This window comes from Tachysurus fulvidraco, chromosome 16 (genome assembly GCF_022655615.1).
Source record: "Tachysurus fulvidraco isolate hzauxx_2018 chromosome 16, HZAU_PFXX_2.0, whole genome shotgun sequence".
NCBI lineage: Eukaryota > Metazoa > Chordata > Actinopteri > Siluriformes > Bagridae > Tachysurus > Tachysurus fulvidraco.
Window position 1 is genome coordinate 8,916,282 of NC_062533.1, and position 26,579 is coordinate 8,942,860.

A 26,579-nucleotide genomic window follows, 5' to 3' on the forward strand; every position below is an offset into this window, starting at 1 on the left:
CTGTACAGTTCAGTCAAAATGATCATCTATATTTTTTTTGTGTGGAGAGCATGTAGCTTTGGGGAAAATAATAGTAAGATCTGTGTAACCTAAGCTTTAAAGTAAATCTTTAGGATTAGCCAGTTATAGTATTTTTTTCCTATTAAATTAAATCCATGAATCCATCAATTTTTAATTATATTTAATGAATAAAAATATGCAGCAATCTTGTAAAGTCCTCAAATGCTAAAGCAAAATGCTTTAAAACGTTTTTTTTTCTATTCATTGTCTCTTGTTTTAGCAATAGTTAAATATGCTTTATTGTTCTGTAACTAATGCATTACTGCTCATGTGCTGGTTCTTACCAATTAAGACGTTCTCTATTATTTAATACCAAGCTCATAAATGTTTTTATATGAAATATATATCCAGTGTACACACACCCTATGTCACCATATGAATAATTTACATTGTTTGGAAGGCAGTGAATATTACAATTGCTGGTTCACAGCTTAAACACAATTGTTCTTAAACAGACTCAACTAGTTTTAATTGTAACCATGCAAAATGTTCTGTTTTGTATGGCGTTAAATATTTGTTTTATTGCTGACGTCTCCTTCCAGGAGTAATTGCTGGCAGACTAAAGGTTCTTTTGGTGAATGCAGACTAATCATGAATAAATCATGCGTCTCCATTTAGCAGGACATCATGGGCCATTTGTTTACATGCAGTGTCCACAAAGTAGCAAGGAAAAGGACAATGGTAAATGCAAATTGCTGCTTTAATGTTGGGGCCACAAAGTCTCACAGTGCATTTGTACCAAGGAGATGGAACGAAGGCGCTGTTATATCATTTGTCAGCATTACTTTTCGGTTCAGTGATGAGTCTTAAACCAAAGTGCTCCTGTCTTCTATGTCCAGACAAACACTCTAGTACACTCAAACGTTCAGTTATTTTATCATGTACTTTACTCTTAGTGCTGGCTCTGCCATTAATTTCAAGTATTTTTAGACTTTTTAAAACCCAATGGGCAATGAAATGGAAAGTCTACAAAGGACAAAGTTAAGATTTTGTGAAGTTTAGATAATTTAAATAACCAGATTGCATCAGGACATCATTTATAATTGAATACCTGTTTAAGATTCGAGCGCACCAATATTTGAATTCTTAATCACTTTGGAATTGGAGGAGAATTGGATCTATGTGAGTTTCAGTATAATATCTATACGTATATATACTATATATATCTCTATACTGACATTCAGGCTTTTATTTTCATGTCGTCATTATATTCTTCTTTCGGCTTTTCCCTTCAGGGGTCGCCACAGCGAATCATCTCTCTCCACCTATCCCTATCTTCTGCATCCTCAACACTTGCACCCACTAGCTTCATATCCTCATTAATTACATCCATATAACTCCTCTTTGGCCTTCCTCTTTGCCTCCTGCCTGGCAGCTCCATGTCTAACATTCTCCTACCAATATACTCACTCTCCCTCCTCTGAACATGTCCAAACCATCTTAATCTGGCCTCCCTAACTTTGTCCACCAAACGTCCAACAAAGGGCTTTTCCTCTGATGTACCCGTTCCTAATCCTGTCCAATCATGTCATGTCGTCACTATATTACATCTACAAAAATAGATATGCTTACCACTGACAGCAACAAAGTTTCCTTTGCAAAAGAAAGATTTAAATGTTAATTGTGCCATATTAAATATTTGTTATTTTTCTCCACTCTATATTAAACAAGTTGCTTTCTTACTCCCTGCCTTTTCAGGAAGTGTCATCATAATTCTCCCTGGCATTCATACTGTTTGCCTTACAGTGTGCTCTAATTATCTCAGTTAAATTCTCTTAATTCAAATTGTATTTAATCTTATGTTATAGATCATTTCTTATGTTTTTATAAAATGACAGGTTAGGCAAGTTGTGGTTTTATAAACCTATATACATTTTTCACTCTTTTGATAATTGACATTAATCAATTATCAAAAGAGCATTTTCGCAAAAATACGTTGTTGAATGGCCGGACTGGCTTGAGCTGACAGAAAGGCTACAGTAACTCGGATAACCTCTCTATACAATTGGAGCAAGAAGAAGCGCATCTCAGAATGCACAACATGTCAAACAATGAAGCAGATGGACTACAGCAGCAGATTAGTGCTGCAGACTCACCAAATCTGGACAGTTGGAAACTGAAGAATGTTGTATGGTCTTGTAAACTTCATGGTCTGATGAATGTCCAATTCTGCTGAGGCACACAGATAAGGTCACAATTTGTGCCACCAAAAGCATGAATCTATGAGCCCAACCTGCCTTTTGTTAACTGGTGGAGGTGGGGTAATAGTGTGAGGAATGTTTTTTTTTTTTTTTTAGCACACTTTGCACATGTTGGGCCACAATTTACCCACTTTTTTAAAGACTACATCCAGCATGCTAATGCACCATGTCAAGCAAAAGACATTGAGTGTGACAATAAGTTCAGTGTTGTTCAGTGGCCTGACGACGACTAAGAAAATATGGTAACCTTATTGTTCCTTTCCTCAGGCTATGTTTAATAAGATCTTAAAGTTTAGTTGAAAAGTTAGTATTGGCTAACACAAGTGAAGCCGTTTGGAACAAAAACCATTTTCAAGAGTTTAAATCTACACTGAAATGAAGACATTTCATTACCAGTGAGCCAGAGTCTCATTCAGAGTACTCACAGTTTAAGGCTTAAACTAGATTACAAGAATTGCTCGAGAAAGATGGTACAAACCTCAATGTTTTACAGACATGCCAGCGATTCCATTCGAATGGTTATGTTTGTGTTTAAGGACTAATGGCAAGTTGAATTTTTTTCTCCACAGATAAGATTATTCGGCACAGGGCTTGCAGTCTGAAAGACGCAGCTCACGCAATGATTGCTTCAGAGCTGGACCCAGAGTTCGATCGCATGTGTGAGGAGATTAAAGAGTCTCGAAGGAAAAGAGGTGAGTTGCCAAGCTATATTACAAATTCGTCTGATTGCGCAGTCTCAGATGTTAATTTTTCGTCTAAGTGTCTCGCAGTAGCCCGTATTTTACTGAAGTTGTTTCACCCTGCAGTTCATCAAGATTAGTCCACTTCTGTTACAAAGCGATTCTTCCTGAATTTTCTGAGATTGTTTAAACAATGTCATTGCAAGAAGTTTGTAGATTGTACAATTATTTTTGTTGCGGTGTGTCAAGATGTGATCGGTCATTGCGTTAGCCAAAGGCAGCTGCCTCTTCTTTCGAGCTCATTCATCACAAGGTGAGAAAACATTTAGGAAATTTGCTGTACACCTTGAGGGTCTGATAATCCAAGGTAATTGTAAGGTCTTCCCTATAATCATGCAGCGTCTTCTCACTCTTAATTCTGACTGCAAACCAAAACGCTTACCTAATAGTCTCCTTTAGGCCTCTTCAATTTCTTTTCATTTGCACTCTGAATGATTTTTTGCTGGCTGTAGAGTGAATTGTTCATGAACAGTGTTGGTGAATATTTTATGTGCTGCACTGGAGATGTTCAAGGTATCGGTTTTGTAGAATGAAGGTGGTGCTTCTCATTTGCATTTGCAGTCTATTAATTTTGTGCTAGTAGAGCCCTAGGTAAGTAGAGTCCTTTCTATCAGCAAGAAGCATTAAGGCTTGAAGAGTCCAGAAAGGACACGTCGTCTTCGCTTCTTCCTGTCCTTTTATCTTATGCCAATACTTTATGTACTCACTAATGTGTAAACAAGCTTGCAGCTTGCAGCCATTCTGTTCTCTTTGTCTGGACTTTCTGTAGTAAATGCTGCTCTTTGACCCCCCCCCAGAGTTCCAGATGCCACAGCAGCTAGCTGCCACTCCAACATCTGTATCAGGCAGGAGGCCGGTCGGTGGAAACGAGGCCTCTGGCAGCACTTCTCAAACTGATCTGGTGGAAAAGCAACACAACAGTGAGTACATGCTAGGTATTGTAGCCTATAAAGTTCATTTTCAACTTTAGATTTAGAGATGTGATCAAACGCTAAGATGCTAAAACTTTTGCTACTGCTACTCACCATTCTCAGTGACCTGTGATGTAATATTATACTCTGAAAGAATACTTATACTTTAATTAGTTAATTAATTAATTACTTTGAGTGTCAGAGACATGAGACAAAATAAGTTACCTCATTACATGTGTAAAATTCATTGGTTTAGGTCAATCGGAACAGACAGTTATGGCTTTAAATCTTTAATCCGGCCAAATAAAAGAAAATTAAACTGAAACTTTATTTTCTGTAATGCATTTAACAGTATTTTCATATAGAGATTGTTAGAAGTAATGTATTATGTTCCTATCCTAATTAGCATGACACGTTTTCTCGGGACGCATCGCTAGGCCTGATGATCTTCGTGATTTAAGACAATGAGACCATGTTTTTGGACTTGTGCCATAAGCCATCTGTATGGCACCACTCTTGGAGCCCTGGTGCTGAGAGCTAATCAGTCCTTATAGAATGTCCCCTCCAGACAAAAAAATGTGTCCATAAAAGTGCACAGCTGCTCAGAGCAGGAGTGCACGGCCTCCTCATTACACACGCTCACCATCTCCCCTGTGGAGCAGAGTGGCACACTGGCCGTTTCCACACAGCCAGGACAGAGCTATCCTGAGGCATGAGGGGACTTGCAGGATGACACCACAGCAACAAGGGTGTAAGAAGTAAGCTTGGTATGCATTTGATTTAGGAGGAGTAATCAGAATAAAGATTCGGTTTGAGTTTAGGCATCGCTGCATGACTCTAGCTGATTAATGGAAGGCTTAGAGATCTTTTTGTTTTGTGAAAAGGCTCATACAACAAGAGCAGACTGAACTGTAATACTGTGGGAAATGGATTTGCATTGTTGTTGTTGGGTAACTTAACTGTTCTTTCATTTCTCAGCCAATAGGGGCTCATTAGATTGAGAAGAAGATTTCAGATATTGTAATTGGGTAGTGCCAGATGGGCTTCAGGGCATCCATTAATAATTTTGCAGTTGCAGTGAACCTCAGGAAAACCCGAAGACCTAGTGGTGCTATATCTCAAAGTAAAACATATGGCATCCATCTTTTTTTGTTCCTTGCCATTTTTATAGTTTAGCTTTATTTTGCAGTAATTGTCAGGGGCAAACAAATGTGTTGTCCAGACTTCTGGTATAATCACTTTCCAATTTGGCAGTGAAAGAATAAAGCGCTCTTTCCCAGTGCAAAAAAAAAGAAGCAAAAAAACAAAACAAAATGGAGCAACAGATCATTGTGATTAAGCTGGTTGCCCAGTACACACCTGTGTGAATTGTTCACACCTGCATCAAGTTTTTAATAGATTCAGACCTCACTGGACTAGACATTTCATCAAAATATCATCTGCTGTTCACAATGACTGCCCAGCAGTCTGTGCATACTAGTTCGTTCTTGTCCTTGATGTTTTTCTGTCTACACTTGATTATACCAACCAATTTTTCAGCCATGGCTGTCGTCCTCTCTGGGTCACACAGCAGTTTTTGTGAAAAAGAATTATTAATCAATAGAAAGTGTGTATGACCATCTATTGAATGCACATAATGACAAATCCCTGCTATAATTTTTTATGTATTTTGTTTCAATAAAGTAGTGCAGCTGTTGAAATCGGTGTTCATGATGAATTAGGAAATTTTGCCTGCGTGATGTCGCAACGAAGAGACGTTATTCACAAGAACGAGGAGAAGAGAATCTTAATGATTAAGTCCACAAGCTGCAGTAGAGCAGAGCAGATCAGAGGAGGCAAGTTGGGCAATAGTGTTCAGAAAATGTATCTGTGGTGTTGTACATTTGACAGCCGATCGTTCATTTATTTTTGATGTCTGTGAAACCGCTGTGGGCTCAGGAGCTAACGGAATAGATTTGTTTTCTGTTATCTGTGACCCAGAACCTGTGTTGTCTTGATATATTGGAAGAAGTTACACATTGTGCTTTCGTGTATTGATTCACAGGTTCAAGTAATAAAGCACTGTTAATTCCAGGTTAAGACTACACTGGATAGACTCTATTATTACTTGTCACTTGTGCTTGGGGTTTCTTTCTGGTGAATGGCATGACTATGTACTGGTATGTTTCTTTGACTGCCACAAGGTGGCGTATGTCCATCTGCAGAGTGTAATTTAGTAGCCCTCATGCTGAGCGTGGATGTATACCAGTCCATCTCGTTCCTGGGGAAAAAAGGGTTGCATCCCTGAGCCATGAGAGAATGACTGCTAGCTGTAATAAATAATACAGGATTGGATGTGAAACTTTTTCTCTGAGCCTCTCTAATACATCTTTTGAGAGAAAAGATTATGAAATGTCCAACTGCAACTAGGTCCAGCTGCTTTGTTTTGGACACTGAATCATACAGTGATGTGAAAAATACATTTTCTAGTTTAGGATTCTTTGCGATTTAAGACAGCTGTAAATATTTGGCACATCACTCTGTAATTTGTGCATGCCACCTTTTTATTGCCCATTTTGTACTTTTCTGTGTTAGACAAAATGAGAAATTTTATTTTCTTATTACTAAAAGAAGGGTGTGTGTGTTTATTTAGTTAGTTGTTTATTCTTTTTTTTCTTTTTTTTTTCTTTTTTAAATATATGCACCATAATATTGTTCCCTAAATGAATAATTACTGTATATGTTGCATGAAACTCAACCCATCGAAACTGGATTTAATAGGATTTTGTGTGTGTGTTGTTTTTTCCTCCGGCATAAAACAAATGGCAGTATGTTTTTAATAAAGGAGTGCCCTCTTTGTAATGATAGATTATTACAGTTTTCATTTTTCATGACCACTGATATTGCATATATTTGGCCTCACGCATCGGTTGCCGTTTTGTCCTCTATAACGTAGACTGAACGCATCTCGGCTTATTCGCTTCTCTCGGTAGCTAATTATATGCTGACTATAAGAGACTTAACATTAGTATTATTGATATCATGGATTTTTCTTATACAGTAATTCTCATCAGTTATTCATCCTAATGCATCAGTTATGCATCAATTATTCTCTTAATGCTCTCTCTGTCTTTGTCATAACTTGCCATAACTGTCTGTAGTCAGTCAGGCGCAGCAAACACCAAGCTCATTATCACAGAGTTATTTCATCACTTTTTTCTGATCTAGTGCTTTTGTAAATATTCAGTTTAGATCTGGAGTCGCATGTCGTACGGTTTATGAATGTTTTTATAGCATCGTTGCAGTTTTTCGCGCTTTACATGTGGTGGTAATTGTAAACAATCAATAACACGATTTGTTTTTTTTGTTTTTTTAAGATAAAACATTTCTATAATTCTGATGTAATGGATTTTATCAATCAAATGAGACTTAAACACAAAAATAAGGAGGGAACAAAAAAGGAACAGTGAAGAAAAATGAATCCACCAGACCCCAGGATGTCTCTGCATTATGTTTTTGAGTTGTTTGTAGGTCCAGCTGAGATTCTCATCAGTCTGGTGTTACTAGAACGAGTGGTTGAATGTTAGGTTTTAAATGTTTAAGCAGAAGACGATCTAACGAGATTTTCTCAGTTGCACCAAATAGTCCCAAGGTCAAATATTTGAAATGGTTATAGTAAAAAACTATAGCTTCTTTCCTTTCCAGAGATGTTATAAATGTTCAGGAACCCAGGGGCATTTCCTGGCTAAGATTTTTCCCTCTTCAGGCCAACAGTCAGAAGGAAATTCTTGTTAATGCAATATCTCAAAAGTAAGTGTTGTTTTATTATGTGGACTTGGAGTTTCACCGTTTTCTAACTTTAAACATGTGTTGAGTGTTTGTTTGGAAAATATTGTCTGAGGCTCTTTAGTGATGCATTTGAGTAGATACTTGATGTGCGATTGTGCACCGCTGTGCTGTTGTTGTGGAGCCGTGGCCAAGGTGGTCTGGTATACAGACTGACCAGCTTTGTCAGTGTACCTAAGAAATATAAATCAAAACCTTGATGTATGACTTCATCTTGTGCTAGTGCTGGTAATTGGTGACGGTAATGATACCGGAATGGTAATAGAATGGCTGGTAATCGATGCATGTAAACAGCACGTACTGAACTTAGATTTTGTCTGGCACCTTTTGATTTGCAGCGATAACAAATGGATTGTAGGGATACACACTTATTTGTCATATTCAAACAAATACAACCGATCGCCTCATTTTAGACTGCCTCGGTAGACTGGATCATTTTTGCATTTGTGGTGATCAATGTTTCATTTCCTGCCCTAAAAAGTCTTTTATTATTTTTTTTTTATAAAGGTGAAAGCAATTGTAAATTATCTTATAATACCAATGCCTGTTTAAAATACACCAGTTATGTACAGTATTTCCGGATGTGTTGATGCTGAATTGTTCTGAGCTAGGATTCAAGTCAACGATTTAAAAGTTTTAAAATGCCATTTCATAACTAATAAGCTTTCTCCAAATGGGCCGTATCAAAACACTGTAGGTTCATTATGCTGCATCTTTTCCCTCCAAGTCTGTAAATGACAGCAGCTGAGATTTAGGGTGGGGGGGAAAAAATGGAAAATCGAGAAAAATATCTGTCCATTATGGATATTACAACTGGGCTTTGAGCTGCTCTCTGCCTACAGTGTGGTGATGTGATCGATGCATTCAGCTTCAGATAAAGTAAAGGAGTAATAAGAGTAAAGTTTTTAGACAATTCCACTTCACTCGAGCCATATGGCCAGACAAGCCAAGATGGATAAAGCACAGCACACAGTGAGACCTGAGCTGTAAAGCTCTCGTCAAATCCCCATTTGTTCCAGGATATTAAACTCGATGCTTCCTACCCATGCCTCCTGCTAACATACGCTCTTTCTTTTCTCTGTCACCCCCCTTTTGCTTTTCTCCCTAACTCTAAATGTTCCCTGCAAGTCTTTGAAAATGATAGAAGCTCAGATTTTATTTACATTTTAACTAAGATTTAAAAAAAAAAAAATTTGGGATAAAAATTTTGGAACTAAATTTGCTTGTACATTTTCCCTGGTAATTTAATATCTTTGCCAGATGTTTAAAGGTTTTTCCATTAAGGCTCACGTGCTATTTTTAATAGGTTTTTCATCCCAAAGGCTGAGACTTTCAGTGATGGCTTCAGTATTCTGTAATGCTGAGATTTAAAAGTTTAGCCTTTTAAAAGTTTCCCACCTATATTAGCAACGTTCTCCTTCTGAGCCGCACACATTTATTTAATGGGCTTTTAGTGGGTTTCTCATTTCCACTTAGTGCCTTGTGCTTGTTACTCCTCGTGATTATTTGTTGCATCAGGTAGTGGTGTGTGTTGGTCTATGGTTATTGCTGGTGTAGTTCGTTGTTAAACGTGCTACTTTATTTCATCTAGGTTGCGGAGGTACTCAAAGTTTTCTCTAGTCGATCATTCGTTATTTTCCAGCATGCAGTCCAAACAGCTGCCCTAAACTTTGTTTTAATTAAGGGTTTGACTTAGGAATATTTTGTGATTCCTGACTCTGATCAGACTCTGAAATGTTTGACCACTGGGGCAGGTAAAGTATGCACCTCCGGTTTGGATTCACCAGCTGGGTCGTAATTATTCCCGACAAACTCCTGATCCAAATTCGAGACAGAGCTCACACAATTTTCAATTTGACCACCCTGTGTATATTTGTATTTCCTGCCTTTTCTTTCTCCCTCATGCCTTCCTTCTGGATAGTAAATGACTCACAGGTGCATCATATTGCCTGTCCCTCTCTGTCTGTCGCTCTCTCCCTGGGTTTTAGGTAATCACAATCCCAGCTTGGTGTTAATCCAAATTTCATGGCCTCCTAATGGTCTCCATTAAAAAGTATACTCTGTAGACAGCATGCCTCATCTGTCATGTCATTCAGCACAAACGCTAGTGTGAAACGCACAGCAGTTGGCAGTGAAAGTCTCTGAGCCAGCCAAGTGATTGCAATATATCTGATATAAGAGCAGTGCTCCATCTCCCTTTTGCCAAAGAGCCTTCATCCCGCCGTTGTCCACCCTTAACTGGACATCTGACTTTGGTGAAAGTGACTTATTTTCTTATCATTTAACATTAAAAACTGAAGGCAGGGAATTAGCAAATCAGTGATTGCTTTAATTGAATAAAAGATTTAATCCTGCAACCATGACATACATTTTTTTTCAGGACCAAATAGAAATATTACATTTCCTGTAACAGCCAATACAGCTATCTACTGATGCTTGTGCATACACACCAGTGTTGTTCCTGGAATCCTCAACAGCACATCCTTCTCAGGTTGATCAGATCCCAGCCACTGAAGAATAGCTGAATGCTTTGGGGATCCTTGAAAAAAATCAAATATAAATGGGAGCAGTTTCATTTCGCAAGAAAGAATTTTCAGGTGCATTATTAATTGGTTTGTATTTTAGATTCTTGCCAAATAAGATTTGTCATTTTCAGTCAGCCAATTAACCACAAAAACCTTATTTTTCACATCTTAGTGACTGATACTAATAATTATTTAAAATTATTATAGATGATTATTATAGATGATTAGAAATATTGCCATAGTCATCTTATAAATTGTGTGTGTGTGCATGCGTGCACTTTCATCCAATGGAGGAACGCTTGTTTGCAGTAGAAAATAATACTTGATTAACCAACATTAAACACGGCCTCCTCCCTTTTACTAGCGGTTGACCAAATATCCGTTCATTAACTTTTACACATATCTGAATAATAACATCAGACCGAAGGCTCGTTCCTAATTAAAATACTGTTTAATCCCTAATCAGTACAGTTGCTATTTTTGGTAGTACTTTATCTAGCAAGACATACCCTTTTGAGCTCTTTGAACAACAATTCTGATACACTGGCTATTAAAATTTAGCAACATGCATTAAAAAAATCTTTAAGCTCAAAGCATGTTTCTTTACTAACAGCTAATTGGCAAAGGGATCTTTGGCTTACAAACAAACATTTGCGAATCCCTTTGCTAAAGCCCTGATTCCTTTTAAGAGTGCCTTTCAGCAGCGTAATGTTCATTTCTCCAGTCGTACTTGCTGGCTGACTCCCTACACACCCACACAAATAAATACACTCACAGTTTGAATGCCCTGCTGATTTTTTTTTTCTTCTTCTTCTTTTGAGCTTGTGGAACAGAAGTAGCACAGATACTGGTGAGATGCATTACCTCTGGGCATGCTAATGTACGCCTCGCTGCAGGAGGTGAGTGCAGCTTTTGACTGATTCGCTTCATTTCCAGAGGCATGGACTGAATCATCTATCGATCGAGATGCCTCATTAAGTGCCACTGCTATGTGATGCAGGGCAGAGTGACAAACAGTGTCCTCACTCAGGGATGACCTTTTCCCCACCCCACCCCCCCCACCCCCTCTTATTTTCCACTTTTTTCCCCTTTGTCTTTTTCCTTTGCCAAAATACTCTCATGGGCATGTTGTTGGAATTAATTTTTTCACCTTGGTGTTATTTGTCCAAATACTGGATTATAAAATGGTTCTTTTGATATTAAAGTTTTTTTGTAGTTTGCTCATATGAGCATAAAAAGTTTAGCCCATACTTTATACTATGTGTGCATTTATAATCATACAGAAACATTAGATGGCACTTAACTCAGCTATCACACTGTCTGAACTTTGCCGTTTTTGTGGAAAATTGTTAAATTCAATTTTGAAGATTTGCTATAATACAAGATCTTGCAAGCCACTGTGCTGGTTAAAACTAACCCAATCTGGTGACCCATCCATTAGCTGTAAGGTCTGCTTTTTCTCCTTCACTAAAATGTTCATAGTGTTAGCATCGGGCCAGCTGTTGGTCCTGTCGTTGCAGTTGCCATTAGGTGCAATAGTAACTCTCCTGAAGCTCGCTCCACGCATTTATGGTGTGTGTGTGTGGGTGTGTGTGTGTGTGTGTGTGTGTGTGTGTGTGTATATGTATATATATATATGTGTGTATATATATATATATATATATATATATATATATATATATATGTGTGTATATATATATATATATAGATATATATATATATATATATATATATATATATATATATATATATATATATATATATACTTAATAATAGATAGATAGATAGATAGATAGATAGATAGATAGCGACACTTTATTAGTAACATAAATGAAAGACTAAAATATTAGCACCACCATTATTTTTGGCAGCAGGTACTTCATTAATAATATCAGTGCACCGTTGGGCTTACCCACTGACCTTACCTCTGTGACCTAGTCAGAGAGGTCACAGTGTGATCAAGAGTGTCATTAATCTGGGATCCTGCTGATGCCGAGTAATACAGAGGAGCCTGTAGGAACATGTTGAGCAGAATTGTCTGTTTGAATATGTCGAGCAAAATGGCCAAATGATGCAGTGGCTGAGAAAATGCAGAGTGCATAAGGGGGAATGTGAAGAGAATATATTATATATATAAAAAATACATTGAAAATTTGCTCTCATTGTTCCCTGACATTGCAGAAACTCTGTAGATTACATTGAGGGAGTTTTGCCAAACTGTACTTTATGTAGGACTAGGGTTCTAGGAAAAGAGCATTGGAAAGTAATCTAGACCTTTTCTGTCTTAACGAAGGTGCCATTGTACAGAAGTCTAAGCTCATGTGGAATGTAGAGCTTTTCTTCCTGTGCCAGACCTCCTTCGATCCAGCCAGTACATTTAAAGCATATGAGCCTCACCCTGCTGTCTCTTTCTCACCCTCAAACACTTAATAACATTCACAGCATGTCACACCTACTGCTATGTGGACTTTTAAATTAGGCCTGGTATTAATGCGATTGCTGTGACTCCAACAGATTTTATCAGCTTGATGATAAAGTGCTGTGTAATGGACTTGTCTGAACTGGGTGACTTAAGGTGTGGTTAGACTCCTGTCAGAAGTTTGAGCATTGAATGCTAAAACCAAAACCTATCTGAACACTAGCCCAATTTCTGGGAGCTGTTGGGCTTGGGGGATTGGGGAGCCAAAGCCTTTGACCCATTATTTGTGTGTTTAGTTCTTCAGTGTGGTAACATTTCAGTCCAACAGTTTTATAGGTTTTTGGGTTGTCTTTTCTAAAGAAGAATTTTAAAGGCAGGTGGGAAAGACTCACTAGGATGGGTGCCTCGTGCCGGCAGATTTCACATCCAGGCTATTTGTGTAATTGAATCAGCAAACAAAAACTTTATAATACGTAGAAATTCTATAGCAGCTCATTCAGATTTCCGTCACCTGACTGCACGGTGATTACTGCTGCCAATGCCAAGACCACCAGTGTTAACTTTGTTGCTTGCAATGAAGATGAGTTAGTTGGTGCTAACAATAGCAAGAAGTCAGAACTATCGGCCTTCGTTTCTCCAAAGCATCTACTGATTACATTCTCACGTTTTTCATCAGGCTCAGCTTGCTTGCGTCGCTATATTCACATGCAGTACAGTTTGTTACAGTCTCGAAATACATTTCTAGGGACCAGAATGTTGAAAAGAAAATAAGTTGGTATGTTGTGCCACAGAGTAGCTACATATCAAACGTTGGGTTTTGATTCAGTCCGTCGCTGCCACTTATTTTCCACTTATTTACATATTCGTTTTCTGGGTTGACATCAGAGTTGCAGGAACTTTTACTTAGCTAGTGAGCTAGCTCACACATTCATGATAACGATTAAACATGATTAAAGAATCTCAAGCCAAATGGCTTTATTGATATAAATGCCAGTCTGGTAGGATTTACTTATGTCCTTGTCTATCTATGGGTTATTAATTCAAGTTTATTTAAAGTGTACTAAATTCACTCCATCTAATTGCCTTAAGTCATTTATTATTTGTGGTTTTGCTGGTGTCCTTGAGATATGCATGTATATGTGTGGAGAATACTGGGTCTCTGAGCAGTAATGGGATGTAGCTGGATGTAGAGAATTAATATCCAGCATGCAGCGGGAGGGACAGAACTGCACAGCTTCAAAGCTATTTCCAGGCATTATCTTCTGGAAGCATCACACTTTTAGCCAAAATGTGCTAATAATAATTTCCACAAAATGTTTTCCCACTGTTTAATAAGTTTAAGTGCTGAAGCATTTTGGCAGGTACTGAATGGGAGGGGAGGGGGGGGTCAGGGCTAAATATTTCTGGTGCCGCATAAAATATTCATGCAGTGGCTCTTTTAATTATTACAAAGTGCTGTGCTATTCCAGGCAAAGGATTCAGATACACAGAGACTTGCACGCCAACTTTTACATCAACTGTCAGAGGCTGTGTTCTTGTGGTCTTAACAATTACATGCATTATTTAAGAGTGGGAGACAACTCATTTTCTTACACAACACTGGACTCAATTCTTCTTTCTTCTCTGGTAATGGCAGCAGAGACTGGGGCTTCCTCGTCACCTTACGTGTCACCAAAATGACCGACAGTGATGGTGTGTGTTTCTGTTCCTTTTAACAAATGTAAAGTTTTGTTGCAGATTGCTATTCATGTATTCAGTCTTTAGACTACTGTACGTACGCATTCAGCACTAGTACAAATACGCCTTAATAACGAGCTGACTTGTTTATTCCAGCCTTCTTATGGAACCACTTCACGTCCTCCAAGAGCTCAAGTTTATGGAAATACAAAACATACAAATATTTTCATTTCCTCTGGAATAGCAGGGAAGCTTGCCCTATATACACTCTGCCAAAGCCAGACATGACTAATTGCTGTGTTTAGGAAGGTGACATTTTTATAAATGAAGCTTCAGTTCGAAGAAGCAAAATGCATACTGTTCGTTACAAATGGCTGTATACGAAAACTGAAGGGATTTTATTCAAGTAACATCCAACCATTGCTATTAACCTATGAACACATGCTATTACACAGTGTGTGCATGCATGCATCCTTGATTTCACCTATTAATCTCATGTTCTTTCTGTATTCTGTTGATTGCTCTCTGTGCCTTTGAAAATAGCAGAAAAGTCATCAACACTGTTGCTCATTATATTTACAGTCTAAAGTCTGTAGAATGTCTAAACAACCCACCCACCCTTTCCCCATGCCCTTAAACCACACACACAGACACACCACACACAGACACACCACACACACACACACACACACACACACACACACACACAACTTTGAACTGAGCTTCCTTCAATTATACCTCTTCCGCAGAGATTCACAAACACTGATCTACAGGATTTACTGTTTTTCAAGCTCACAAACCATTTGGTAAACATTCATCTCAATGCTGTACGCTCACCTGGTAACTTTATTAGGAATGTCTGTACAGTGTATAAAGTCATGCAGATATAGGACAAGAGCCTCAGTGTATGTTATCAGATTTTAAACAAGGGAAAACATTGTGATCTCGCTGACGTAAACTGTGGCATGGCGCTTGGTGCCAGACACTCTTGTTTGAGCTCTGCTTATCTCCTGAGATTTTACAGCTGTCACTAGAGTTTACATTGAATAGTGTGGGGAACAACATCCTGTGAGTGGTTGTTCTGCAGGTGGAAATGCCTTGTTGATGAGAAAGATCAAAGGAGAATAGCCAGACTGGGTCGAGCTGACTCTTCAGCAGGAAAGTGAGCAGAAAAGCATCTCAGGAGAAAACTTCCAAGATTTTTCCATTCATCCCTAAATCCCTTGTTGGGCCTTTTATGTGTATGCTGAAAGTCTAAATAATGCAGTTGGCAATTTATTAGTTATCTCTCTGTAATACCACTCAATAGCAGGTTTGCTCTGTCTTTTTTTTTCTTTTTCTTTATTAATATTTCTCTTGATTTTTACACATGCAGTAGAATGCTGAGGCATGTAAACAGATGTTGATTCATTGATCTGTTCTGTACGTCATGACACATATTAAGGTCTTTAACATCCTGAAATCTGTTCTACTTTGCTTTTTTCTAGTACATAGTTTCTTAATCGCAGCCGCCCTTCTGCTCACATTTGAAGGATATACTATGGTGCCAGATGACTCTGCCAGATGTTGTGCAGACATTTGGACAGTTTTTTCTCTTTTTCCCCTATTTTTTTCTCAATTTTTGTCTCTAAATGAAATGACCTTTAACTACTGTTTATCGGATGTACGTGCACGTACACTCGCGCGCGCACGCACACACACACACACACACACACACACACACACACACACACACACACACACACACACACATACACACACACACACACGCATCATGGTAATCCTGGTAGACATACTGTATAGAGCACAATGCTCCATATTACATGAAAATATTCTGGATGTTACTTGAATAGAACAGAAGCCGCAGCAACATGTAGCGTCGTTTGCATACTCTCCTAGCTATTTCATAGGTATCTCATGTACATACGGAGGATTAAACATGACCCCCACTAGATGGCACATCAGAGCCAAAACCTCCCTGTGTATCCAGCTTCCAAGAAGAACTGTAAAATGTTTGAATGGTTTCATGCACAGTAATGTTGACCAGTCCTGGTTAAAAGATCGTTTATAACTTTCCATCTTTTGTTGTGACTTGTCATGTGCTACATTGCAAAACAGTCCTTTAGTATGTTTGGAATCTACACAAGCTCAAGCATTAACCAGTCTTCCTACTACAGTCAGTGTTAGTACTCGACAATGATAAATAATAATGCATAAGTAAAAAAAACTGAGACTAAGCGCTTCTTTGTTTGGTGTAAGTAGTCTTTTTATTGTTCATTACCTTAACTTAGTTCAGCGTCTCAGGATAGTGAATGAATGAATAGCTGGATAGAATTCAACTCCCACTATTTCACAATATCATCTTTATAGTCAGAGCAAAGTTTCTAATATTATCTTGTAAACTAAAAGAACTAAACAAAGCAGAGAATGTAAGATTTTACCCACTTTTTGTAATCAACCAACACCTAGTTTGGGAGCCCCCCAGGCTCATAGCTTACATTTTTTTGAAGATGCTGGGATTTTTATATTGTGGTTGTATTTGACTGGGTTTTATGTTCCAGCCATAGTGAAGCATAATACTACGGTAATGATATAAGTCATGTATTTTATTTATTAGTTGTGAATTACATTGTAAATAAACCAGACGTAACAGTTTGTTTTTACCGTGAAATATCATTCGATGCCAAAATGGCCTCAGCGTTCCTTTGCACTGAAAATTTCATTAAACTCGTGTGTGTTACATGGCTTCCTAGTTGCAACATTTATTTCCCTTAACACATTCAAAGCCTTTCATAAATCGTTCTTTACTCGAGCGTCAATATCCTGTTTGTCCTGCTTTTTGTTTGAATATGATTTTAGCACTGATATAATCTCCCATTTATTTGTACCCCAATAAAGAGTTTTCTTCGAGGTTTCCCCTCGGTGTTGCATTTCCCAGTTGTTTTACTGCTTTGCTCTCAAGCATGCTCATTCTTGTGGTTGAATGCACACAAAATGGCTCTGCTTTTGTAGTATTAATTGCACCTTATTAGTGAATGATTTGCTGCAGAGTGGTCTTTGAAGCCAGTTACCTTCATTGTTGCCATGTCTCTAAAATGTCACATCAGATTATGCATGTGTGGTCACCTAACCTCTGCAACAAAGAAGCGAATAGCCTAATTTAATTGCTGCCTTTCTGTCTCACAGTCGCCTGGTTCAGCTTCAGTTCAGTCTTTTCTTGTTTGCTTCATTTGAAGTCCATCTCCATTCATGGTCATTTATCAGGCAGTTACGTTAGAGATTATTATGCTTGCATCAGTGGATGTACTAGAAATGCTGATGTGTAGTGTACATATTGGTATTGGCTGCATGAATCATTAATGTAGTTAATGCCTAGTTTCATCCGAGACAGACTGATGCACTCCGAAGCAATTCACTGCATGTTATGGGGCTAAAATGGCTTTGCCCTTTACAAAAGTCGGCCTAATGTCATTGTTGATGGAAATATCAACCTTTTTGTGAGACCGTGTCTTGCAACAATTAAATGGGTCAGATATTCCATTGTAAACTTAGGCTGATTTTTATCTGGAGGAATTGCACCCACATTATGAAGTGCCCTGACTGCCTGAAGGAGTGCCTCTGATGCTCCTTTAACAATGTTGATATGCAGGATCGCTGGCACTTGTATGATGCAGTCCTTTGGAGTCGTTGATGTATTTATGTCCTTGGGTAACTAACACGTCTGGTGCAATACCAACATAAGTAACCTTGAATCCTTGTGTGAAACTAAAACTAAGCAAACTAGTGTTGTGTCTGAAATCACATACTAATGTACTGTTTTAGACTCGACTGCATTGCATCTAATCCCCAGAAGGATATATGAACAATTCTGCTTGTGTTGACCCTGCATTTGCTGTATTTGATATAAATCTTTTGGTCAAAACTTGTTTTGGCACAGTTATGGATTTACAGATGGGCAAAATTTGTTTTTGTTTGTTTGCATATCTATCTATCTATCTATCTATCTATCTATCTATCTATCTATCTATCTATCTATCTATCTATCTATCTATCTATCTATCTATCTATCTATCTATCTATCTATCTATCTATCTATCTATCTATCTATCTATCTATCTATCTATCTATCTATCTATCTATCTATTACTTCTTGCTCTACTTTCCCACATTTATTGACACCTGTTGTTATTCACATCTTCCGAAGGGCCAAATATCTCTCTTCACCATCAGCTTTCTTTTTCCTTCAACTTCCCTTCACATGTCTTTTATTACATTTGATGGGATAATTTAGTGCTTCACATTCAACCTTTCAGAAAGAACAGATGTAAAAAAAAAAATTAAAAATGAGGGGGCAGAAATTGTGGAATAAAACGAAACATGATCTGTCTTTATATGGAGTGCAGAGTGCTTTCAGTTACTCAAAGTCCACTAGGAAATGCTGGTGGCACAAAGAGGCAAATTAGCAGAGTCTTTGTGGGTGCTGATTTATGGAGTACATCTGGGCTTGTCTTCCAGTGTTTTCAATTAGAATTTGAAACTGCCTCCTGTGGTAAGCAGTGCATTTCCACCAGATCCCTCTACTCTGACCAATTACACAGCAGACAGGTGGTTCTAACATATTGGTCCCTTCCCTCACAGCTCATTTTTCTCCCTTGTGTTTTGGAACACAGAGTGCAAGCTCTCCAGTGCTGACTAACTCTATTTTCCCCAAATCCCGATTATGAAATTGATACCAGACTAGAGTGACTAGTCAATCATCCCTAATTAGTGGCTTAATATGGCTTTCAGTCTCTTGAATGAACAGCACATTTACTGTGTGGTAGAGAGTGCAATTTGTTAAGATAATCAAGCATGTCTTGGACTGAAAATCTTCTGCTTGTCCACAGGTAGCATAAAGCGCAAGGCTCGACGCCGGTCAATTTGGGAGCGGGGCATCATCAGGAAAAAAAAGAGCAGCAAGAAGGAGGAAGTAGAAGATGATGATGAGCCAGAGGAAGAGGACGGTGCTGATGACTCGACCATTGCTGGCCAGGGTAATGGTAGTCCGGCTCAGGATGAGTCGTCCTGTGACGCCATGGAACCACAAATGGATAAAGCACTTCCCCAACCCAACGGATATTCTCTGAGCACTGAAGAGGAGAACTCCAGTGAAGCCACTGCAACTCAAGAGCCTCAAGGCCAAGATAAGGCCAATACACCAACCTTTAAGAACCCACCTTCTGTAGAGGTGAAAGAGGCATTAGTGCACTCCGAGCCCCAAGTGTGTGTAAATGGAGACGAGTCAATGGACAGTATAGACAGTGAAGCCAATGAAACGGAATCAGGGACTAGCAACAAGGTGGTCACAGCTTCTTTCAGAGGAGGGGAACAGACCGGATTGGAAGATGTGTCACAAGAATGCAAGGCAAATGAATGCACACCAGTTGAAGATGGAGCTGATAGTGATGGAGTTTATGAAAAAGAAGGTACTGTGCTCTCAGGTAGTGAGAATGTATGCAGTATATTCAAGCATCAAATCAAGTGCCTCTTTCTCCTACCACTCCTCGTTTCTTTCAAGTATACTTACAAGCAAAAGTGTCACAAGTAGAGGGTTGTAGAATGTAGACAAAGAACAAATTGCTTTTGCATCGAGAGAAAACGTTTTGTCATAAAATATTTACGAGTGAACATTTTATATATGACGTGAATGCTCAGAAGAAATGACTAAAAGCTGCCTTGTGCAATGTGTACCATTAGAACTTTATACCTAGAAACAAAAAGACAGATAGATAGCAAGTTATTTATTTATTTATTTATTTATTTATTTGCCTACCTACCTGCTTATCTAAAGTGCACTCATTCAGCAGAGCAGAAACACCATGTTTCTGTTAAAGTTAACAGCTTTAATCACGGTTTTCTTCTGGCAGCTGACACATTATTGTTGCTGGAGCTTTGTCTGCTCAGGGTTACACCGTTAAAGCAAATCCTTATGGACATGTCCTCTGTTATATTAACCTAAGGATATTTCGTCCTTGTCAGTGCAGGTTAGGTACCACATGTATCTTTGTGAATATTGGTGTAAGGTTTTATCTGTTTTCCTTTTTGTAGGTATCCTGAAAGAGAAGGAGTGTAGAAGAAGCCAATCAGAAAAGAAGAAGGAAGTTCTAGCAGAGAGGCCAGAAGACCCCCCACAGCCTCCGCCTCCACCTGCTTTAGTAGTAGACCATCATCGACTCCAGGTAAAACAACTAACGATGACATGAAAAACACTAGAAATATCCCAAAACTTTGAAATATGTTGGTACTTACAGTGATGGGTAACTGAAACTGGCTTTAATTTGTTGATCTTACAACACTTATCTATCTATCTATCTATCTATCTATCTATCTATCTATCTATCTATCTATCTATCTATCTATCTATCTATCTATCTATCTATCTATCTATCTATCTATCTATCTATCTATCTATCTATCTATCTATCTATCTATCTATCTAAAACATACATGGACTGTAATACTTGAAATATAACCAAGACTTTAACCATTGACACAACTTTGATTTGATGACTTATACTATCAGTGTTACATCACGTTGGTTACATCCCTGCAGTTCTGGTTGATAATCATGTTTCTGACAGAACTTGGTTTTCGCCCAGTGAATTAACTGGGGTTGGAAATGGAACCTCCTGCCTCTTTACACTTAACCCGTGTAGTCATGCTTCAGAGAATTTTATTGAATTCATTACAAATGTCAAGACAGGTAGATTTGCTGGATCTATATCTATTCAAATTTTATGGTTAGACCACAAATACTGGTGTTAATCTTTAATGGTAATCGTAGGTGCAGTGTTGCTTTTATTACACATATCTGTTATTATTCACTGCTGTCACGTTAATCTCCTTAAACGATCTCATTAAATATATCGAGCTGAAGATGTATATATTCAGTAGTTGGACATCTGTATCTCCAGCTTGTATGGATACCGTGTGCTAATTTCTGAAATGGTGAAAACCAGCCGTCATTACAGTAATCATTTTAGCGGAAACACTCATCAGCGCTGACGTAGTGTCATCATTTCCTCTTTGCGTCATTTTTTATCGTTTCCGCTCACAAGCACTGTCTGCTTTTATATTGTGCCATTATAACGTGCCAAGTCTTCCACTATGCAGTTCTGTTCACAACGTGCAGATTATTTTCATCATTGCTTTCCACTCAGTAATGTATACGGTAGGAGGTGGACCACGGAAATGTAAAGGACAGGGCACAACCTGTAATATTTAACACATGCTCTGTAAAATGCACACCGTGCTCTTTAGTCGCAGGGTAGCTAGTTGATTGGCAGTGAGAGAAGCATGTCTATTATAGTTTTAAATCCAGCAAGTGCAGTTACACAAGTGCCATTTGGAGTGACTACTTAAGTTCTGCTCAGATTATGTGTCAAAACAGTGCTATGAAACAAAGAGGAAAGTGAAGTCAGCCTCTGCACTGGTTATCACGTTCTTATTTTCATGCACAACCGCTCTGAGGGTTTCCGTCAGGACCGCCGCTTCTTGCATAGATTGATGGTCCACAGCACTGCTTCATGCACCTTTTGCCCAGTGAGCTATGAGTGCTGAGCGATGTGAAGGCTTTTGGCAGTGTTCGAGGAGTTTATTTATTTATTTATTAAGGGAAGAAAAAAAGCAGATATCTTTAAGAAACAGATCGTGAAGTGACGGGGCTGTGAATAATTGCTTTTTCGTTCCTGCCTTATGGAACAAATTGAATTTCCGGTGAAGTGGGATGAGAATTGCCGTTTAAACAGAATCTCCTACTGGTTGGGTTGGCAAACTGCCTGGCACATATTAAAATGGAAACCAATCTATTACCTTGCATTTAATTTATATTCATAAACCATTCCTACAGATTCATTACTATTAACATTTTTTTGCTAAATAATAATGGGGCAAGTGCTTGATGATCAAGACCTTATTTATTTATTTATTTATTTAAATGTATAGTAATACTAATAACTCTACATTTGCATATACTTTAGAAATGTCGCATAGATGTGCTGTTTTGCTCATTAGCTGAATACTGAAAATTTAGGTTGTTTTGCCCTTGATTTTTCTTTTTTTTTTAATAAACAAAATGACTCTTCTGAAATTTATCTGTACACGATATTACACCAGCACAATGCCAGTGTTTTTTACTAAATTATATTATTTTACCAGACCAGTCGAACATAATTAGTATGATTAATATAATTAATTAGTGTAAAATAAAATCCATCGCTTTGCATTAACTATAAACAATTGTATATTTAGCATCAGTTAACTGTTTTTGTCAACAATGAAAATGATAATCTTCAATAATTTAGTTTGTAACTGAAGAAAAGAAAGGGACAGAATATATATATATCTGGATAAATCCAGATGCACTGCAGCCCACCACTCTCTCTTAAGGTCATTAGTATCAGGATGTTTTCTCCACCAGTTTGTGAAAGGATTATGCAGATAATGTTATATATATATTTTTTACTGCACATTACTGCAAAATCTCCAGCATATCCATTGTCCACCATTGTCGACAAGCTGTTTCCTACTGTAACATTAATAATAATAATAATCTTAAATATTACGGCCTTCATCTTCTCCTTAATCCTGAAATGGAGGAAATGCTCAATTTCTTGTTTTTTAGCTGTCTTTTCTGGACAAGTGCATCATTTATCATGTTTTTTGGGTTAACTGAGGAAAGAAAAGATCAGAATCTCTCAGGCCTAAATGAGGGGATTTATTGAGATACATGCTGTAATGCTGCACTCTGTTAGAAAGCGACTGTTTTTGTTTATTTTACATAAAGGATTTGGGAATTAAGAGCAGAAAATCCTTATATAAGGCTTAGCAAGAATCGTATTGTTGACTTGTTTCAGTCCCTTTCTGTTTTTCTCATTAATAATGATGTAATGCTGAGGAATTTTGTTTCTCTTGTCTGAAGCGAATAGAAGCTTATATTGGCGGTTATGCTATAAAGTGCATTTTCGTCTCATACAAAAGAAAGTGCAGTATCCTTGGAGCAGTTGGTGGTGATTGGTGCAGCCACAAGAGGACAGGCTCTAATCCAGCTGCAGGCTCATTCCCTGCTTTTAACTGCTGGGATTTAAGCTCATGATCCCACAGGCACAGGTTCTTAATCACACAGTTACACAATTACAAAATGCGCTTTTTCACTGGACGGCCGTGTAGCGCGGGACAATAACAAATCAGTAACTCACAGTTGGTTGTCAAGTTATCATTCAAGTGTGAGAAACAGCAATTTAAAGCATTATTACTAAACAAAACACAAGCTAGATACTGGAAGGAATGGCACTGCAATCCTCACTGGTTATGTAGTAGCTGATTTAAGTAGCCATTTATTTATTTTGCTTAACTATTTAACTATGTTTTGACCTTTTAAGAACCGAATTCCAGTGTCCTAAAGTAGTGCCTTCCCCTCATTTTCTTTCCCTTATTCAGGGACCTAAGAACACTGAGCACAGGATCCCATTCACGGCAGTACAATAATTCATGATCTACCCAAGTGAAAGTTTAATACATGCATTGCAGCATAAACTGTGCAAAATGTCATAACTAAAATTAAGAAAGAAAAGTGCAGTTTGTACTCGGATTTATAAAATACATCTCTTTATTTGCTTTATAAGCCAACGTATGAGCACAACCTGGCTTATTCCAAGCTCTAATCATTTTACATAATCTCTGGAATGGAAAAATCTAAATTTTTTATTCTCAATTTTATTATTAGTTTTTATTCTCATAAAATTCAATTAGCACCTAAACCATCACCCTGTATCAGATGTTTCATGTACTGGCAAAACTACAAAATTTCGCCAGGCCAAAATAAATAAATGAACAAACTTAAATAATGATTAAATAAATGCATCCTCAGTATGAGTTTTCCTATCTAACATTTTTCAGTCATTTCAATGCAACTGTTGATTATTAGGTCGTTTATTGTATAGTAATGCTGGAACAAAATTCCTAAAAAAAATTAGTGTAAATGTCGTTCAAGTTTCGAATCCATTTCCTCTTTATCGGTTATATTATTATAAGTGATTTATTTCTTTACTGAATTAAAGCTGCTTCTTTTTCTTTTGTACATTAGATTGGTTCCACTGCGGTTATTTTAGACGAAGCATTCTTTAGTGCATTTTAATTCGTCTCCTCGCTTGAAATGCGAACAGCTGTACAGACTGTTGCATCACCTGTTCAATTTCTTCTGCTTTGTCTTTTAAAATCCTAGTTGGTAATTTATTCATTAATGCATCAAATCTACTTCAGCTCAGGAGATTAAAATGAAAAGTTCCTTATACATATTGCTCTGTCGGTGTAGACCTTTAACAGTCCATGACTTTCTTAGTCATTTTTCTTAGTCATGTTCGAATCTTTTTAACGTTGGTTGAATTCCATGCTCACTGCTATAAACCCAAGTGGCTACTTAATGCAGTTTGCCTTTAAGCACCAGCTCGGTTCAGCCGTATAGCCGTAGTTTTATTTTAAAAGACCCTGGTGTTTGTATAGTGTGATTTGTTCTATAGGCTTCTCCTGGACTGACCAGATAATTCTCTGTAGCAGAGGAAGATAACCTTCAAAATAAATTTTGAAAATAAATAAAGTGCATCAACAGATCTTTTAGAGCTGAGATTACTGTTGTGTTGTGGAGTAGGAGTGGGATCTGTTATCCATGATCACTTATCCATGGTCTTTTACAATAGCACAAAACACAGGAAGCTTTCCATACCTAATCTTTATAAATGACCAGATTGTGGAGCTAGATGTTTAGTTATCTTTCATGTATTTATGCATTGTTTTTAACAGTTTTTGTATATTTGCATAAACAATCTTTTCCGTAATAGCTTTTAACATTTCGAGTCTTTTAGTTCCGAATGTTGTCTTTAAATTCAGAAGGTGTTTTTCAGTGTTTGCTTTTTGTTCTTTTCAACAAGAAACAGGCTTTAATTTGTGAAGTGTGAATTTAACACGGCTGGATGTAAAATTGTGAAAGTCTGTCACACAGAAGTATTGTGTGTTCATGTGCTAGCCAAAACCTAATGCACTATATAGACACAGTGGTGCTCAGATGAATCTCTGTCCAGAAATAACAGTTAAAAATATAGAACTGCGAACAAAATGTAAAACATATTACTGGGTAATGATACATGTGCCACAATGAGGAAAAATTAGTGCGTGTTCTCTACTAAATTAGCAACATTAAATACCTAATAAATTAAATGATCAGCAAGGGAAAAACACTGTTTTATTGTCCTCTAGTTCAGAAGATTTATTTATATTTTTTTCTTGAAACAAACCATTAAAAAAATCCTATGTACCGTAGCTTTAATGTATTTGCCATGTATATTGTAGAAATGTCCATAAGTGATGCCTTTTATTTATTGTCCTGAAACCAAACTAATATTCCTACATTCGCTTTTCATCCGAATGTGTTTTTGTTCTTTTTGGCTAGACGGCTATCAGCAGCTGAGCCGATGTTCTCATAGTTAGCCCAAAGAACTTCTCTGTATGCGTTTGGATGAGCCGCTGATTGTCCACAGTATCACCATGATGAATGTGTCAACTGATAGGGCATCATAGGGAGCGGCATTTTAATTAAAGTCAGGGTGAAATGTAAACACCAGCATGCTGTAACTGTATGAATTGGATGGTAATTATGATTTGCTTTAATTAGCTGTCACTGTGATCTTAATTGCTTTGGAAGGCTGCTGACCCCCTGTCCTGACTCTCTGGTGGTCGGTTTCAGGTGGTACAGGCTTCATGTGTGGGCTTTACCTGTCTAGTTCTTTTACATTTCTTACATTATAATGCATGGAGAAACATTCTTTCATTTTAATGTGTGCTGTGTCAGTTACACAGTATATGGTTGAAATGACAATAAAAAGCTTCTTGACTTGACTCTTGACTCTCAGAACCTGCTGGTCTCCTTGGATTTTCCACACACAGCAGTTTGAACAGTTTACACAGCATAATACATGCATGTTTTATGTCTGCTGTTGTCACTTACCAACCTCCTGCTGATATTCTAATTGATATCATATTCTAATGGGTGTAAGGAGAACTTATTTGACTTTCTGTACAGTTCACACCCGTCTGCTTATTCTCTGATTCCTTCTTCAACATGGTGTTTCAGCCCGCAGACCGGATGTTTATTGTCTGTTTAACACCATGAAAGGAACCATTCTGTGTAA

General features: G+C 37.8%; 1 protein-coding gene across 5 annotated transcripts in view; it reads left to right on the forward strand.

Moving 5' to 3' along the window:
- The window catches only part of atad2b (ATPase family AAA domain containing 2B), a 57,577-nt gene that overhangs the window by 23,252 nt on the left and 7,746 nt on the right, over nt 1–26,579 (forward strand). For 2 of the 5 annotated variants that reach the window (XM_027149135.2, XM_027149136.2), the window contains exons 23-27: nt 2,831–2,953; nt 3,799–3,921; nt 11,084–11,161; nt 19,245–19,823; nt 20,446–20,576. In XM_027149135.2, coding sequence (XP_027004936.2) covers nt 2,831–2,953; nt 3,799–3,921; nt 11,084–11,161; nt 19,245–19,823; nt 20,446–20,576 — 1,034 coding nt within the window. Of the gene's footprint in view, nt 1–2,830; nt 2,954–3,798; nt 3,937–10,117; nt 10,186–11,083; nt 11,162–19,244; nt 19,824–20,445; nt 20,577–26,579 lie in introns of those variants that run through there. The other 3 variants (XM_027149137.2, XM_027149138.2, XM_047801871.1) reach the window with 3 other exon arrangements.